Source organism: Trichosurus vulpecula, chromosome 3, assembly GCF_011100635.1.
Source record: "Trichosurus vulpecula isolate mTriVul1 chromosome 3, mTriVul1.pri, whole genome shotgun sequence".
Lineage (NCBI taxonomy): Eukaryota > Metazoa > Chordata > Mammalia > Diprotodontia > Phalangeridae > Trichosurus > Trichosurus vulpecula.
Genome location: NC_050575.1, coordinates 111,803,426 through 111,821,148, shown reverse-complemented (window position 1 = coordinate 111,821,148; position 17,723 = coordinate 111,803,426). Strand labels below are relative to the sequence as shown.

Here is a 17,723-nt window from a genome sequence, read left to right as displayed (position 1 = left end):
CTTGGTAGCAGAACCAAAAGCTTTATGCTGTGATGTCTCGAATAAGACCTTGGAGTAGGAGAGTCTGCACCTGAAAACCTAGAACGTCAGAGCCAGAAGTGGTAGTAACAATTCAAGAATGTGTAGCAAGTTTCTGACTGAAGTGGGGCTAGAAGCCGGATTCCAGCCAGTCTGGTGCTCTTTCCCTCAAACTATATTTTTTCTCTGTGTGCAGCTCAGGTGGTAATAAAAGGTGCTAGAGAAGGTCCAAAAGAGACAGGCACCTAAGACACCTGAAGGCGACCAGAGGAAGCATGGATGGTGTTAACATAAAGCAAGAGGAGGGGGTAACTTGCCCAGTCTTTAAGAGACATGTGAAATTCTAGCCTGGAAGATTTGTGGGGGAAACTGGGTCTGTGAGTTCATTGATAAATGGCAAGGTGAAGGATAGTACCAAGAGGCTGAATGGCTTGCCTGGGGTTTGCATAGACAGAATGGGTCAGAGATGGGACTTGGACCCAGGTTATCCGGGCTTCAAGTTTGGCTTGCTATCTGCTACACCATGCTGCATATCAGAGGATTCAAACACAATGGAAAAGAAGAAAGGAAGGAAGGTAGGAAAGGAGAGAGAGAAGAAGAAATTTATTAAGTGCTTACAATGTGCCAAGGACTGCACATATGCATATGTGGATTTAGGAAAGAGGGACAAAATAAGGGACTTTTCTTACAGTTTATATGGAAAAATATGGTATTTGTGTGTTTGGACCAAACCAATGAGTATCAAATGTCACCTCACCTTCCTTCAAACATGTTCTCTGGGACCATAACCAAAAAACTTTCTTGTGCTAGAGGAGTCTTTGTCTCTGGTGAGTGTGTATGTGTGCGTGCATGTGTGTGTGTGTGTGCGCAGGCATGTGTGAGGGAGGGGGAGATTGCATTTCTTTTCTTCTTCATTCACATTAATTTTATTCTTTAAGTCTACCTTTGAATGGAAGTAACAGTGAAATTATTTAGATATTCTGACCATTACAAGCCAGCCTGGGGGGAAAATCTCATATTTAATTGATATTTTAATTTGGGGAAAATATTTTTTAAAATGTTTTTTAATTAGTTTTTTATATCAGGAAGAAAAATGCTTAAGATTTGGGGACTTGTTCTCTTCTATGGACTGCTCACACAGAGTTCTGCACACGCAAGAAGACATAAGCAGATCTGGACTTACCCACATGCAAAAGCATCTGTTCAGGCAGAGGCATCAGCAGAGGCAAGCTTACTCTCGAGAACAGCTACTGGTAAGTTACCATCTGATCCAGTCCCAACTGTTTCCAGCTGATCTCTGACCAGAAGTAAAAAAAAAGTTTACTGGAAGGAAGGCTAATAGTGGTCAAAGACATGTATGATTTTGTGTGGAGTGGGTGGGGATTTTAAATGGATCCACATAACCTTTTCTCCAAGACTCATAAGAACTTTAAGGGGGCCAGGGTGGGGTAGGGCATCGTGGTTGAATTAGAAATTCTAATGAGCATGTGTACCATGTCTGTGACAATGGGATATAGAGGGCAAATAATTGGGAAATCAATGCATTTCTTGACTCTACTACTTAATTACCCATAGATCTTTAAAAAGTCACTTCCCTTTACTATCCCCCCTAAAATGAGGAGTTTAACTTCTATAGATAATGTGTTACAGGGGAAGGAGCCTTGAATGTGGAATCAAAGACCTGAATTCCAATCCCAGTACCACCATTTATTACCTGGTAATTGGTCAGTCAGTTTTCCCATCTAATAATAGCTAAGATTTATATAGCACTTACTCTGTGCCAGGCACTGTACCAAGCACTTTAAAATGATTATCTCTATTAATTCTCACAATAACCCTGGAAGGTAAGTACTATTAGTAACTCCATTTTACAGATAAAGGAAACTGAGTCAAACAAGTGGCTTGCTCAGGGTCACACAGCTGGTTGGTGTCTGAAGCCAGATTTGAATTGAGGTCTTCCTAACTCCAGGCCTGGTACTTTATCCACTGTGCCACCTACCTGCCTCATCTATAAAAGAAAGTATTGGTTAAATGTCTACTAGGATCCCCATCAGCTCTAAACCCATTTTCCTATGACCAGATACCTCTTTAAATCCTTTCCATATCTCTTTCTATACTGCTACTGTAATAGTTTAGACTGAATCCAAACTTCACAGAATAAATTCCCTTAATAAAACAATTTGTTCTGTAAAACTTGGACTCAGTCAAAAGGTAGCACCCGAGGATCTAGAAGGCTTCAAGGCTGCAGGTTTCCTACCCCTGGATTAGAGGTTATTGTTGTTCAGTCACGTCTGACTCTTTGTGACCCCATCTTGGGTTTTCTTAGCAAAGATACTGGAGTGGTTTGTTATTTTCCTTCTGCAGTTCATTTTATATGAGGAAACTGAGGCAAGCAGGGTTAAATGACTGGTGCAGGGTCACACAGTTAGTAAATATCCGAGACCAGATTTGAACTCAGGAAGATGAGTCTTCCTGACTTCAGGCCTGGTACTCTATCCATTGTGTCACCTAGCTTCCTAGAGGAACAACCATTTCACCACCACCACCTGACAAAGTGACTCCTTTGTTCTGTAAAGTGTAACTGCCAGACAGCATAGTTGGCTCATTGTTCTTGGATCTGGTTTCTGTTTCAGCCTTTCTAATGACCCAAGTCTTTTCTCATCAAACTTGTGGATTACAGGGATTCTGGGCATTCCCCAAACCCTTCATACATTTGGGAGTTATTTGAGAAATAGATTTTTATACTTTGAATTCTTATTTTTCTTCATATCAAGGAGCATCTTCAATTTTAGTCTCATATTTCTACTGTAAGTCTGAACCATTGCCCTCTCATTGTCACTTTGCCCTGGGGCTATAGGAACAGTGGATATGAATATCCCCATTTCCATCCATAATGATTCATAAAATAGAGCCACCCAAAAATAAACAATAAACTCTGGCTGTGGTCCTGAGTTAGCAATTCAACATAAATCTTTTGATTTTTTAATATCACCTATATTTCCCAATATAGCTCACCCTGTCTCTCAGAGAACCACCCCTAATGATAAAAATTTAAGTAGAGAGGAAAAAAAACAGTTTGACAAAACTAACTCATACATAAGCAAGTCCAACATTACACATCAAATCTCCAACTCTTATGATCCCTCCCACCTCTGAAAGAAAGGAAGTAGTTATATTCTGGTTTCTCCTCTTTGAAGATCAGCTTAGTCATTATAATTTGGCAGGGCTCAGTTTAGATTGTTTAGTTGTCAGTTAATAATATTGTTACTTTGATTTTTTTATCTCTTTCTAAGAGCTTACTATTGCGTGGCATTATGCTAAGCCTTGGGGATACAAAAGCAAAAACAGGGATTGTGACCTTGTGAAACTCATACGCTAATGGAGATGATGTTCACCTACAGAAGGCAGAGTTTGAGTTGAGTTTGGAAGGAAGTCAAGGAAGCCAATAGGTGGTGGTAAAGAGGGAGATAATACCAGGCTTGGAAGATAGCCAGGGAAAAGCCAGGGAGTAAGGAAAGAACATCGACAAGGCCAATATCACCATGTGATAGAGTACGTGGAAAGGAGTGAATCATAAAGAAGACTGGAAAGGTAGGAAGGGGCTAGGTTGTGAATGGCTTTAAATGGCGAAGGGAGGGTCTTACATTTGATCTTAGAGGTAATAGGGAGCCACTGGAGTTTACTGAGTAGGAGAGTGACATAGATTTGTTGTAGCACTTTTTGTGGTAGTGAAAAACTGAAACAAAGGTGATGCCTATTTTGGAGGACTTATCCAAAAGATAGCTGGTATTATGAGCCTAGAGGCTAAGAGATAGATTAGGGCTGGATATTTAGATCTGAAAATCAGACTTCAGAGATGATGATTGATACAAATTGATGAGATCACTAAGCAAGGTAGTATAGAGGGAGATAAAAAAGCCAAGGACAGAGGTTTCAGGGATACCAATGGTTAATGAGCATAATCTGGATGAAAATCAGCAAAGGAGACCAAGAGAGAGAGAAGTCAGGGAGGTAGGATGAAAATCAGGAGAGAGCAAATGTCATGGAAACCCAGAGAGGAAAGAATAACAAGGAAAATAGAGGGATCGACAATGTCAAAAGTAGCAGAGAAGTCAAGAAGAGGACACTTGCATTAGTCATATTAATATTCTATGACAGCTATATTACACTACATACTAAAATTTGTTTATCCATTTCCCCCCAAATTTTTGTTCGGTCATGTTTCACTCTTCATGACCCCATTTGGGTTTTCTTGGCAGAGATACTGGAGTGGTTTGCCATTTCCTTCTCCAGCTCATTTTACAGATGAGGAAACTGAGGCAGACAGGGTGAAGTGACTTGCCCAGGGTCACACAGCTAGTGTTTAAGGCTGGCTTTGAACTAAGGAAGATACATCTTCTTGACTTCAGACCAGGTGTTCTATCCACTGTACCACCTAGTTGCCTCCTTCAAAATAAGTATCAGCTGTTTCAGTCTTTCCACTACCACAAAAAGTGCTGCCACAAACATCTATTAAGTACCTATTATGTATCAAGTCATGTGCTCAGTGCTGGTGTTACAAAAATGAAAAATGAGACAACTCCTGCCTTTCTGGGAGCTCACCATCTATAGAAAGGACCATGCCACCCCACACCTCCAAGATCAAATATGAAATTCTCTGTTTGACATTTAAAGACCTTCACAACTTGGCCCTTTCTCCAGTCCTCTTATGCTTACAAATACATAAATAAGTAGTATACAAAACAGAATGTTATAGGTCAAAGGAGAACTATAGACAAAGGATTTAGGAAACTGAGTAGTAAGAGACCATCTGAGGGCAACCAAAGAAGTCTTCATGGAGGAGGTGTCCCATAAGCTGGGTCTTAAGGGAAGAAGAGTTAGAGATTTAATACAGGGATATTGATTCATTCCATATATGGGAAGGATGTTTGGACAAATGTAGGAAAAGAGCATAGCAGAGGACAAGAAATGACTAGCATTTGACAATTCTGAGTAGTCAGTGAAGTTTCTAAACCCTGTTTCCCTTCCTAATCTGACCCCACTTTGAAGCCTATCTCCTTTGTGCAGCAAAAACTTGAAAAAAAGTCATTCTCAGGTAGGATCCCGTCCAAGTCCATTTGCATTTCAAAGGATAAATAGTTATACTTCAACTGAAGGAATAGATTTCTATTGTTTGGAACAAAATGAATGTAAGATTTAGGGCAGAAGGAGATCTGGAAATCAGATTTAAGGGTGCAGTGGTGGTTGAATTTTGGAAGATTTGGGGGGGGGGTCAGAGATCAATCCAGCATTGCTCAGCTCAGCCTATAGGCCACCATTCATAAAGTAGGCCAATTTATTCATGTTTTTATGGGATCATAGGCTTAAGAGCTTTGAGGGAGATTATTAACCCCTTCAAGATAAGAAATCTGAAGCCCAGAGAAGGCGTCACATGTGCCTGAGACCATAGAGGTAGTAAAAAGCAGAGCTGGGTTCAAACCCGGGTTCTCCAACTCTAGACCTAGTTCTTTTGTCTCTATGCTAGACTACTTTTCTATAAGCAAGAGTTAAACCTAGGACTCACAATTCCTTGAAACTATCTACAGGTTTACACCGCCAGCTGTTAATCACAAATGCTCAAGGAAATCTTAAGAAACTCGCCATCATGAAGGCCTTGTACTCTATTCAAGGTGGATTGTTGGGAAATTCCCATGCAGGACTGGATGCCAACTCTTTTGACCTGGAGTTTTCTTCGTGAGTTCACATTACTAGTTGTCTAGTCTCAGACCCAAATTGGGAATCCAATAGTTCCAGGCAGTGACAAGGAGGGGGAGGGCTGGGTGGAAGGACAGAGCAGCTTAAAGCAAGGTCTGACTTTGAGAGAAGGGGAAGGACAAATATGGAGTGAGGCAGAGAAGTGTATAGGGTGAAGTAAAAATCTTTGCTTTCCTCCAAAAAAAGTGTTTATAGTTCTGGAGGACTAAACTGACCTGGAGATGGCCCTAGGTATGTGTTTTGGAGTGTCATGTGAGGGCAGAGAAGAAATTTTGGTTAAAAACAATCAAAAGAAAAAATACCTGTGGGTAGAGCACTGGCCCTAGTGTCTGGAGGACCTGAGTTTAAATCAGGTTTCAGACACTTGATGCTTACTAGCTCTGTGACCCTGGGTGAGTCACTTAACCCCAAGTGCCTTGCAAAAAAAAAAAAAGAAAAAAATATTCAACATACTATATCCACAATATAATTTTATTCCCTTGGAAAGGCCCAGAGTAACACCTTTCAATGATCCCACCTCTCCAATAAACTCTTAAAATAAAAAGCAACTCTTTGTAGAGGAATGAGTCTAGAAACAGAAGTAAAAAGACTTGAGTTCTAGTCTTGGCTCAATTACTGGCACATTGGGTGCACTCGAGCAAGTTACTTGACTTGACCAAATAAGCACAGAAATCACATGCCATCCCCTGCTTTCAAGTACAGTATGTTGCTGGGCTAACTTTTATACTTGCCTCCTGGTCTCACCTTCATGGTTCAGGGTGAGTGACTACAAAGAATTGGGAAGGATGTTGCCATTTGGACCTTCTCATTAGGCCAGGTCAGCCTTGCCAGAATCCTACAGATTGGACACTAGACCACCAAGCTGGAAGACAGAATCAGCTGAGGACCAATGTCAAGGTTCAGAATTAATGTCAAGGTTCAGAATCTTTGGGGTCTTTGCTTGAAAACACCTTCCCTTCTCTCATTCTCCCTTACCTTCGTCTGACAGAGAGCTAAAATATAGGAATGGTTTATTTTGGGTAGGGTTAGACCTGTGAAGAATGCAAATTATTGACCTCTGTTCTATAATATGACTTCTCTCTTTAGGATTAAAGTTATAGGGGCCTACATCCTTGGTATTAATATTACACAAAATGAAGACAGACATCAGCTGTCAGCAACATTCCCTACAATCTTGACTATAAACGCAAATATGTGAGTGATCTTTGTAAGACTTAAAATCTCTATTCAGTGAAATGAATGATGTATCAGCAAAAGTAAACCAGCTACCTATAATTCCAATGTTTCTTGACAGATGTAAAGAAAATACTTTGTAAATTGTAAAACAGTAGATAAATGTGAACCATTGCTATTATTCTTTTACTATTACATAATTTCATTCTCATCTTTTTTATGGAGTTCAATCAATGAACCAACAAGTATTTATAAAGCACCTACTATGTGTCAAGCACTGGGCTAGATGCAAGGGACACCAAGACAAAAATGAAAACAGTCACTGAACTCAAGGAGCTTAGAGTCTAGCCAATAGAGAAAACATGTACATATAGAAAAATATATATATGAGTTACATATGTTTGTGGGGAGGGCATTAGTAGCTGGGGGATTAGGAAAGTCTCCATGTAGAAGGTGATCCTGAAGGAAACTAGGAAATCTGAGAAATGGAAACAAGAAGGAAATGCCTTTTGCACATCTGGATCAGCCAGTGCAAAGGCTTGAAGATGAGAGATGTAGTATTGTGGATGCGGACCAGGAAAAAGGGCAAATTGGCTACTTGGAGGGGAGCAATGTGTCCTAAGGCTAAAAAGGTAGGTTAGGGTCCAGTAGAAAGGTGTCTTAAGTAGCAGAGTAGCTCCTATAATTAATAAGGTTCCACTGCAATTAGTTAAGTGATGGCCTGAGGCTGTCAGAATCGTACTTGAGGAAAAGCTTTTTGACTACTGTGTGAATAACGGTTTGGAGAGGAGGGAAGGACCATAGAAGACTCCTGTAGTAGTTCAGGTGAGAAGTTCTATTGGCCTGAATTAGAGTGGTAGCTGTAGGAATGGAGAGAAGAGGAAGTTTCAGTCTAGCACTTAGGTCAAAAGCCAGATTACAAAAGGTTGAGAAGAGAATGAGAGGAGAGGAGATGAAGGTGACAGGGTCAAACAACTTTTTCAAGGATTTTGACTCCTTGATAAAGGGAGGAGAGATAGAGGAAGATAGCTTGCGGATACAGAGTGATTTTTTTTAAAGTCATGTTTGTAAGTAGCAATGAGAGAACCGGAATGTAAAGAGAAATTACAGATGATGGACAGAGAGAGAGAGAGAGAGAGAGAGAGAGAGAGAGAGAGAGAGAGAGAGAGAGAGAGAGAGAGAGAGGGAGGGAGAGAGAGGGAGAGAGAGAGAAAGTGAGAAGAGAGAAAGACAGAGACAGAAAGGGAAGAGAAGGGAGGGAGAAGGAAAAAGAGAGAGAGCAAGAGTGGGAGGAGAAAAGGGAAAAGATGAAAAGGAGGAGGAGAGAGATAGAAAAGAGGAGGAAAGAAAGAGGAGGAAAGAGAAAGAGGAGAAAAGAGACAGATGGATGGACAGAAAAAGACAGAGACCAAGAGAGAATCAGGGAGAGACAGAGAGGAGAGAGAAAGAGAGAGACAAAGATAGGGGGAGAGAGGGGGAGAGGGAGAAGGGGAGAGAGAAGGGGAGGGAGGGAGAGAGAGAGAGAGAGAGAGAGAGAGAGAGAGAGAGAGACAGAGACAGACAGAGAGAGAGACAGAGACAGACAGAAAAAGAGAGAAAGAGAGAGGAGTAGGAGAGACAGTGAGGAGAGATGACGGGGCAAATCGCTGAAGAAAACAGCAGGTTAAAGACGAATCTCAGTAGGAGTCTAAAGAGAGGAGCTGCCAGTGTTCATTGCTGCATTCCTCAGTTGGGTTTGATGGGCAGGAGCATCCAGTTAACCCTTCTCTCTGATTTTACCCCCATGATAGGTTTCTATAAATAATGACGTTCTATCTCTCCAAACTATATCTTTTTTCTTTAGAAAGTTTGTTGGAAATATTGACTTCACAATAGAAGTGAATAACAAATTTCAAATTGGAACAGAGATGGATGAAAATGAAGATGTTTACCTGGTCATTCAGGATTGTAACACTGACTTTGTTAATTTACAAGTCAAAACCCCCAGCAGGTGAGTCATCAAAGAGTTTCATGGTGCTCATCATGAGCAGTCAATTCCCATACTTGGGGAGAATGGTAATTTGTTTCCATTCTTTTGGCCCAATTCAGCCTGCTGTCAAATGAAGGTTGGAGCACTATCCTGGGTGACAAGGGGCCTGGGTTCATATCCTAACTGCACCATTTAATCCACACAGGGTTCAAAATCTAATTGGAGATATGGGCTTCTCCTAACTTAGTCAAGGAAGGCTTCCAGTAAGAGATGCACTATGAAATGATGGATTTGAGAAAGGTGGTTTTGTAATGAAGACTGTTAAAAAAAGCTAGTTATTTGCAAGTTAGGGAGCAGAAAAAAGATTTATTTTCTTACAAAGAAGGGAGTAATTTAAAAAAGGTGGCATAGTGGATAAAGCACCAGGCCAGGAGTCAGGAGGACCTGAGTTCAAATTTGACCTCAGACACTTACTAGCTATGTGACCCTGGGTAAGTCACTTAACCCAAATTACCTCCCCCAACAACAGTAACAGCAACAAAAAGGGACAAGAGCCAGAGATAAGGGGTTTTAGTGCTGGGATGGAGATCCACCTGAGATGTTTACATCCAGAGAGGACTGAAAGTCATTGTAAGGTCTTGGGTGGGGCATAATTGTAACCATTTCATATGAGTTATATGATATATATATCATACATATGATACCTATATCCTAAAATATATTACATAAAAGATATAAATTACATATGTTAAAAAGATCTGTGTTAGTGAAGAAATCAATCAATCACCAGGCATTTATTAAGTTCCTACTAGAGATATGGTAGGGCATGTGGGGTGTTTAAGGAGGAATAGAACCTCCAGTGTGCAGGCTTTCAGAGACCTTTCCAGGGCTGCTCATCCACTTTTGGTGTCTCCCTGGCCAAAACAACAACAAACAACTTGTAATGGGCCACTGGGTATGGAAGCAGAGGACAATAACAATTCTTTATAGGCACTGGAGATACAAAATCAGACATCAAACAGTTTCATGCCCTCCCTGGATAGGGAAATACATGAGTGTGTATAAAAATATACAAAATAAATACAAGGCAATTTGGTGGAGGAAGGCATTAATAGCTGGGGAGCAATGGGAGAGGGAAGGTGCCAGGAAAGCCTTTAGGTAAGAGGTAGCTTTGAAGGCAACTAGGTATTCTAGGAGTCAGCAAAGTTAGGTTCTAGTTACAGCACTACCCCTCTTAATTGGAGCATCAGGAAATGAATTTCCATTTCAGAATCTCAGTTTCTCATTCAACAAGCATTTATTAAGTGCCTACTATTTGCCAGGCATTGAGTTTAGCACTAATGATTCAGAGGAAGTCAAGACATAGTCCCTGCTCTCAAGGAGTTCACAGCCTAATAATGGGGGAAACAACATAAAATAACTATTTATAAATAAGATATATACCAGATAAATTTGGAGTGGTCTCAGAGGGAAAGCACTACGTTTAAAGAGGACTATGAAAGACTTGTGGATATAGAGGGGTCCAGTGATTCTTTTAAAGTCACGTTTGTAAGTAGCAAAGACTTAAAGGAAGCCAGGAGAGAAAGATGAGGAAGGAGAGCATTCTGGGCATGGAGGACAACAAGTAAAAATGTCTGGAGTCTGGAGATGGAGTGTCGTGTGTGTGTGTGTGTGTGTAGAGGCATATAAGGTGTAAGAAGACTAGAAAGAGAGGAGGTGCTGGGCTATGAAGAGGTTTAGAGGCAAAATAGAGGATTTCATGTTTTATATTTACGTATCTTATTATTACCTGGATGTAATAGGGAACCACTGGAGTTTTTGAATGGAGATGAGGCTGACATGGTTAAATTGCACTTTAGGAAGATCATTTTGACAGCTGAGTGGAGAACGGACTAGAGGGAGAGACTTGGGGCAGGGAAACAAATAAACAACCTATTACAATAAGCTAAGCATGAGGACATGTAGCAAGAGAACCAGGGGAGAGAGTAGTATCAAGAAAACTGAGACAGAGAGTATTAAAGAGAAGATCCAATTAAAGAGAAAATCTAGTTATTAATTGAATCTGATTAATAATCTAATCTAATTAATATAAATTAATTGCCAGATCTAATGGCCATCAAAGGATCATTGGAAACTTTGGAGAATAACTATAGTCACTTCCTAATTTACCTCAGAGAGCTGTTGTAAGGATTTTTAAAAGATTTCATAAATGTACAACACTATAAGAACCTGAGACATTGTTATTATCCAAGCAGCAATTTCTCTTCTTTGCCTTCTTATAGGACATATAATAGTATTCACATCCTACTTGATTCTGAATTCCATGAGAGCAGGGACTTTTGCATCTCCCTCAGTGCCCAACACCATACTCTGTACACAGTAGGCATTTAATAAGTGTTTATTAAATATACAAATGAGGGGATGAAGCCTATGCAAGAGACTGGGGCTGGGGTTAGACAGTCATAGGACAATCTTTCTCTTCTGACTGTTCAGGATGGAAATGTAATGCTCAACCCATCCCCCTCCTGATACACATGAACCACTCTCACCTGCACAATACTTCCTTTTGGAAACAGTATTACAGAGTAAAAAGGAAAAAAAAATCACTATATCAGAGCCAGAGGACCAGTTTCCAAAAGCCAGTCCTGCTACTTACTGGCCTTGAATGATCCCTGAGACTTGATTTCCTCATCTGCAAAATGAAGGGGTAGGCTAGATGGACTAAGCAACCAAGGTCCTTTCCAGTAACAGATCCGATGAAAGAATATCCCTAGACATCCAGATTTCTTGTTCTGCTCCATGGGATAGACTCTCCTCGTGAGCATACAAATTCAGTTCTCGATCATGTTTTTCTTGTTGAATTATTCAGCCTTCACACAGTTATAGGTAGGGGTCTGCTAGAGCCAATTCTAATTGACTTGTGAGAGCTGGTTGTGTGTGTGTGTGTGTGTGTGTAAGTGTGTAAATTTCCAGCATAAGCATTTGCCTCTCAGAAATTGGCAATTGATAAAAATCAGGGCTTGATTGGTAATTTTGTCGATTGTTTCTAGACTTAATCAAGTGTTAATAATATAGATTAAACTTAAAAGCATGTGAGCATACACGCCTGTCCATCGAATACCCCCACCTCTACCCCCAGCCCTGTTGTTAAACATTTACCAGAACTCCCCTGTATTGGTCTCTAAATATTGTTTGACTCAGCAGGAGTGCAGGGAAAGAAATCATCATCAGACTGGAAGCCTAGTAGCTGTAGGCTAATGACAATAATAATATCCACATTAACAATAATAATAACTGACATTTCCATAGTGCTTTACAATTTGCAAAGTACTTTACATCAATTATTTCATTTGAGCCTCATGACACCCCTTGGTCGTATGGCAGTTCTTTGGGGCCTGCTTAGCTGAGTTTCCTACTAGAACAGGAAGCCTCAAGTCTGCGGACAGAGGGGATCTTCTTCCTCACACTCCTCAAGAAAGTGGTTGATTGTACTCTCTCTTCACGGTCTTTTTTCTTTCAGGGTACTCAATTCTATCCTGAATGCACTTACAAGTGTTCTGGATCCTGTCGTCCCCCAACTGGTAGAGGAAGCAGTAAGTGTACACATGAGGATTCCTCCAAGCCTTTCTTTAGTATGAGTTCTGGGCTGTGCAAAGAGCCCTAGACTGGGATTCACAGCCTAAGGTTCTAGCTTAAGCTGTCTGGCTCTGGCTTGCTGTATGAATTTGGACAAGCCCCTTCTCATCTCTGAAAAACAAAAACAAAAAAGAGGGAGTGAGATAAGATGGTCCCTAAGGTTCCTCTGAATTCTGACATTCATTCTGTAGGCTCTCTTGTATGTGATTCAGCCAGTCAGTCATCTGTTTGGTCAGGTAAACTTAGTGGTGACACTTTCCCTCAGGAAACGGGATCATACACATCCCTCTGTGTTTGTCTTCCAGCTCTGCTCAGCAGTCAATGCATGCTTACCGCGGTTAGATGTTAAACTGAGAGAGGATCTTGCTGGTAAGTGTCTCCTTTCCATAGCAGGGGCGGGGAAACCTGCAGCCTCGAGGCCACATGTGACCCCCTTAGGTCCTTGAGTGCGGCACCTTGAGTGAATCCAAACTGTTCCGTAAAGTTTGGATTCCATCAAAGGGCCACACTTGAGGACCTAGAGGGTCACATGTGGCCTTAAGGCCTCAGAGTCCGTACCCTACTGGCATAGACTCTCTTTTCCATTTCTAAGTGGCTGAGTTACCCGGACCATTTGTTGGCTCTTGTGTCATGGTTGCACTGGAGTTTTAAAGATTTCACACCAAGAACAAATTGGCTGCTATCTGTTAAATTCTGCTATGAAGAGGCTAAAAGCTAAGTGGGGCTTGCTTGTGAAAAAAATGAAAAATAAAAAAAGCAGACTCTTCCCTTCTCCTTCTGGAGATTCCTTAGAAAGTCTTGGCCCAGGTGCCCCATTTTTCTTAGGCCTAAGAGCTGAACACAGTCCATGGTGTTTCAGGTTCCCTGGTTTCTGGTACTGGATCATCCCATGGTCCCTAATATCACACTTTTCTCAAAGAAGAATGAATGATTCACTGACTGATAAATGGAGTGAAAAATTGGGTTTGGGGTACATAATGTTCTGTCCTGAGACCTGACCAACAACATGAAGCCAGGTTGCCTCTAGGGAAAATGCAGTTTTGAAAAATGGCTAAGTAGTGTCAGACTCTGTCCTCTTCCAAGCCCCTAAATCCAGTGCACTGGAACATGCCTTTCTAAACACTTCCAATTGGAGAACTAGGTGGAACCCTACTCCTCCCTGTGGTAGGAAAGATTAAGTGACTGAGGAAACAAAGGTTCAGGCTTCCAGGTCTATCAATTTATTAAGCAATACATGCCAATTGCCTAAAAAATCAGGACCAGACCCCTTTCCTTAGCTTAGAGCTAGACCCAACTAATCAAATAAGACCAATCAATTAAAAGAAAACAATTAACCAGGATCCAAAATTAAGTACTCTGATTTCTAATTGGAGGAAAGATTAGGGACTTTCCAAGTAGGGAGGGAGAGAATCAACAGATACAATTCCCTGAAATCAGAAAAAGAGGTATCCCACTCTCCCCAAATGTCTATATATAATCAAAGGAACATGGAAACAATAGCTGATTGTTCAGTATAGGGCCAGTTTTCAGATAAAACATATGAGTTGCTTGAGATGCATAATTATGAGAAAACTTTTTGCATCAGTCTTTGGATCTGACAGTTTCTGGTCAGCATAACCTAGGTCTTCAGTTAAAGGTCTTTAAGCAGCAGGTAAAAATGGTCCAGCTGCACAGGGCTAGGTTCAAACAATGCAACAGGGTTTTCTCCCAATTCCCACAATTGAATAAAGTTTTCTTACAAGACAGAAATTGGACTATACCCATAATTGAATAGAAAGAGAACTAAACTAACTCCAGAACTGAGTCACAAGATGGAGTCAATGGAATTCACACAAGTAACCACTTGCTGTTCTAATCCATTTACTTCCTCCACCACCTCCCCTGTTCCCCTGCCACCAAGGCCTTCTAAGCCTCTTGATACAACATAGTCTCAGACATGGTTATTCCTTTCAGATGCACTACGTTGTGGATATGATCTTGGTTTTAATTAATGAACCTTCCAGAAAGCAGACCAACTTCTTTCCAAAAGGGTAAGAGCTGCCTTTTTAATAATGTACTACTTTGATTGAGTTTTCAAAGAATTTTTTCTGGGAAAGGGGAATTCTCGAATCTAGAACACCGAATCCTAGAATATAGAACACTGAATTCTAGTCCCTCAGAGTGATTCAACTCTTGCCTTAGAAACTTACTAAATACATAACCCTGGGTTAATCACTTAAACTCTCTGGGCATCACTTCCCTGATCTATAAAATGACAAGGTTGGACTCAATGACTTCATAGAATCTTTTCTGCTCTAAATCTATGATCCAGCTAAAGGGGACCTAGCTCAATGCTCACTTGAAGCAGAAATGTCATCCCCTATTTACAATAACTCCAATAAGGTATGAAAGCTTGACATTTAGGATATTGAGATGAGAAAGAAAGAAATGGAATAACAAAGAAGATATTTAAAGTCACAAATGGTCAAAAATAAAGACGCCCCTTCTCTTCTCCTATCCCAGCCATATACAATCTCTTTACACAGTGGGATACTGAACATCTGGGAATAGGACACATCATGAGCCAGTCAGGGATTCAGGATGGAAAGAGCTCTGACTTGAGGATCAGGAGGCCTAGGTTATAATTTGAGCTCTGCTCCTGTTTGACTGTGACACTTTGGGCAAGTACCCAAAGACTTCTCTCTGGGCCTCATTTTACTGCTCTGTAAATTGAAGGGATTGGATTACATGCTCTCCAAGGGTCCATCTGGCTCTTATTTTCTAGGGTCCTTTCCAATTGTGATATTCTGTTTTCTGAGGTCTATCTAGATCTACTGTTATAAGACTTTGAGATGTGTGTACATGCCTTGATTCTTGTTTCTACACTTTTCTCAACCTTAGCAGGTCTTGTTCTTAGTTTGAGAAGTAAGTGGTATCTGGGAGGAATTGGACAGGGTCAGCGAGGAGGGAGGAGTAGAAAAGAGTCTTTTGACAGAAGGCTAGAAATTCCAAAACCATCAGTTCATGGCCAGGGGGAAGATGGTAGTTACCTGTACTGGATTTTCTACTGAGATAAGCTTCTCCTATAATTTTCTTTCTATTTGAAGGAATTCAAGGCTAGAGACAAATTGCTGTATTTGGTATGAGAAGAGATTAAAGGTTTTGCATCTGCCTGGGTCCATCAAGTTATTTCCCCCTGGATTTGAAGCCATTTTCCTTTCATGAATATTGTCTCTTGGAAATGTGTTCCTCCCTCCAAGTTTCTCTTTCAATAAACTTCCGCTGTCTAAGCATTACTGGAATGGTCATTATTTACTGGTCAAGCCTTCTATAATTGGTAATAGTTGGGGTTAGGCATACACATATGTCTTGGGAAAGTTCCCAAGGGCAGACACTGAGCCCAGGGTTGAGCGCACAGAAAATGCTTAGTTTTTCTTTCCTTGCTAGCTTTGGTTTGCAAATTATTGGCTACAGTCAATGCAGTTTCATATCTAGGAATTCTATCAATGGAGGCAAATCCAATTGGGGTGTGAGGCAGGAAATAAGAGAGTACTGATAGAGTGATCCCTTCTTATGATGAAGGCCAGGAAGCCATGGGATTTGAGGATAGTGAGGAACTGAGAGGATAGAGAATGTCCAAAGGATACAGAAGTAGTAGTGGAGAAGAAGACTCTGAGTCAGGTACTGAATTTATTGGGGAAGGTTAAGAATGATCACCAGAAGTTTTCAAGAGGACAGCAATTAAGATATGGATAAAATTTAAAAAATTTTAAAGGAGAGGTGGCCACTGAGTGATGCTTGCAGAAAGAAAATCTGAAAGAAACACAGATAAGAAAGGTTATACTAATTCTTCCTCCAGCTCCTCTTTCTCAGGGAGTATGAGAGAAGAAGCATCCTGTCTTTGGAGAGAGTGCCAAAGATATGGTGTCTTTAGGAGAAATCTATTGATGAAAGAAAGATGAAAGCAATAGGAAAAGAAGAAATACAGAATTAAGGAGAATTGTTTATTGTGCTAGAGGATTCAGAGGGCACAGTATAAAGGAAGGGTTGGAAAGAATAATTACTGGGGAGGACTACAGCTGATTTTAGGATAAAGGGCATGGGGATGACAAATGACTTCCCCTGCCTCAGTAGCTAACATATTTCCCCCAACTCCCAAATTCCTCCTCTTCCACGTATCCTGGGTTATAAGTACTGTGATACATTAGCAAATTTTTTTGTTGACATATTTAGGAAATTTAAATAACAACTGAGAAATCAGAACCTAGCTAACCATTTTAAACTACTGGGTTTGTGCAGAGGACAAGCAGTACAATTATATAACTAAAATCCTGAACCCAATTTTGAGAACTTTTTATTAGAATATGCTCAAGGCCTGTATATCCATTAGAATCATTTACATTTGACATATACAATCATCCAAACTTGTTGCTTTCTCAAAATTTTCTACTCCAATTAATTGCACCGCCCCCCCAGCAGAATGAACAACTCTTGTTCATCTTGTTCATAGTGACTTCTATGCCTTTGTGCAATGGCATATAAAGGAATTTACCTAATAGATGTTTATTTTACTCCAAATATAACAAAAAGACCTGAAATGGTATATGTAAATATACTAATTAATTCCAGGCTGCATATAGAGAACAGTGTATATCAAGTGAGTTGTCTAAAGTAAAACATGTTCACTCAAAAACCATGTTTCGGTGGAAATAGATATTATACACACACAAACCACTATTCTTAAATGCCCTCTAAACAATGGGGACATTTTAAAGGTAACTTTTGTATAGTTTGCTTGCATTTCAGAGCATGCTTTGTAGGCGGGTTGATTTCAGGGACCTAACCTGACACACAAATATATAACTATTAGCAGGCAGATGACAATCCCAAGTATTCATCTACTTTGTTATTTAGGACATAGAAATGACTATAATTTCAGACTGAATAACTTAGATGTATTTCAGTATTAATGTATTAAACAATAGAGTAAGTATTGTGCTCATATAACCACCTTCCATGATCATAGAAATTTGCTATAAAAGGAAAAAGAAAGACATAGTTATAGTAAGGGCAAGGTGCTCCCCTAGATCTGTGTTAATTCCAGGCAATATCATATAGGTAGCTAATTGCATTGGCAGAACATCATAGCCAGGCTCAGAATTACCCAGGTGGGAAAGTTACTTGCATGGGAAAC

At 40.4% G+C, this 17,723-nt stretch overlaps 1 protein-coding gene across 1 annotated transcript; it reads left to right on the top strand.

Moving 5' to 3' along the window:
- Positions 1-1,111: 1,111 nt before the first annotated feature.
- On the top strand, positions 1,112-13,201 carry LOC118842164 (BPI fold-containing family A member 1-like). Its single transcript, XM_036749784.1, has 7 exons — positions 1,112-1,271; positions 5,604-5,751; positions 6,859-6,966; positions 8,789-8,935; positions 12,435-12,507; positions 12,856-12,919; positions 13,143-13,201. The coding sequence occupies exons 1-7, from the start codon at positions 1,112-1,114 to the stop codon at positions 13,199-13,201; spliced, it is 759 nt and encodes a 252-aa protein (XP_036605679.1).
- The last annotated feature ends 4,522 nt before the right edge of the window (positions 13,202-17,723 follow it).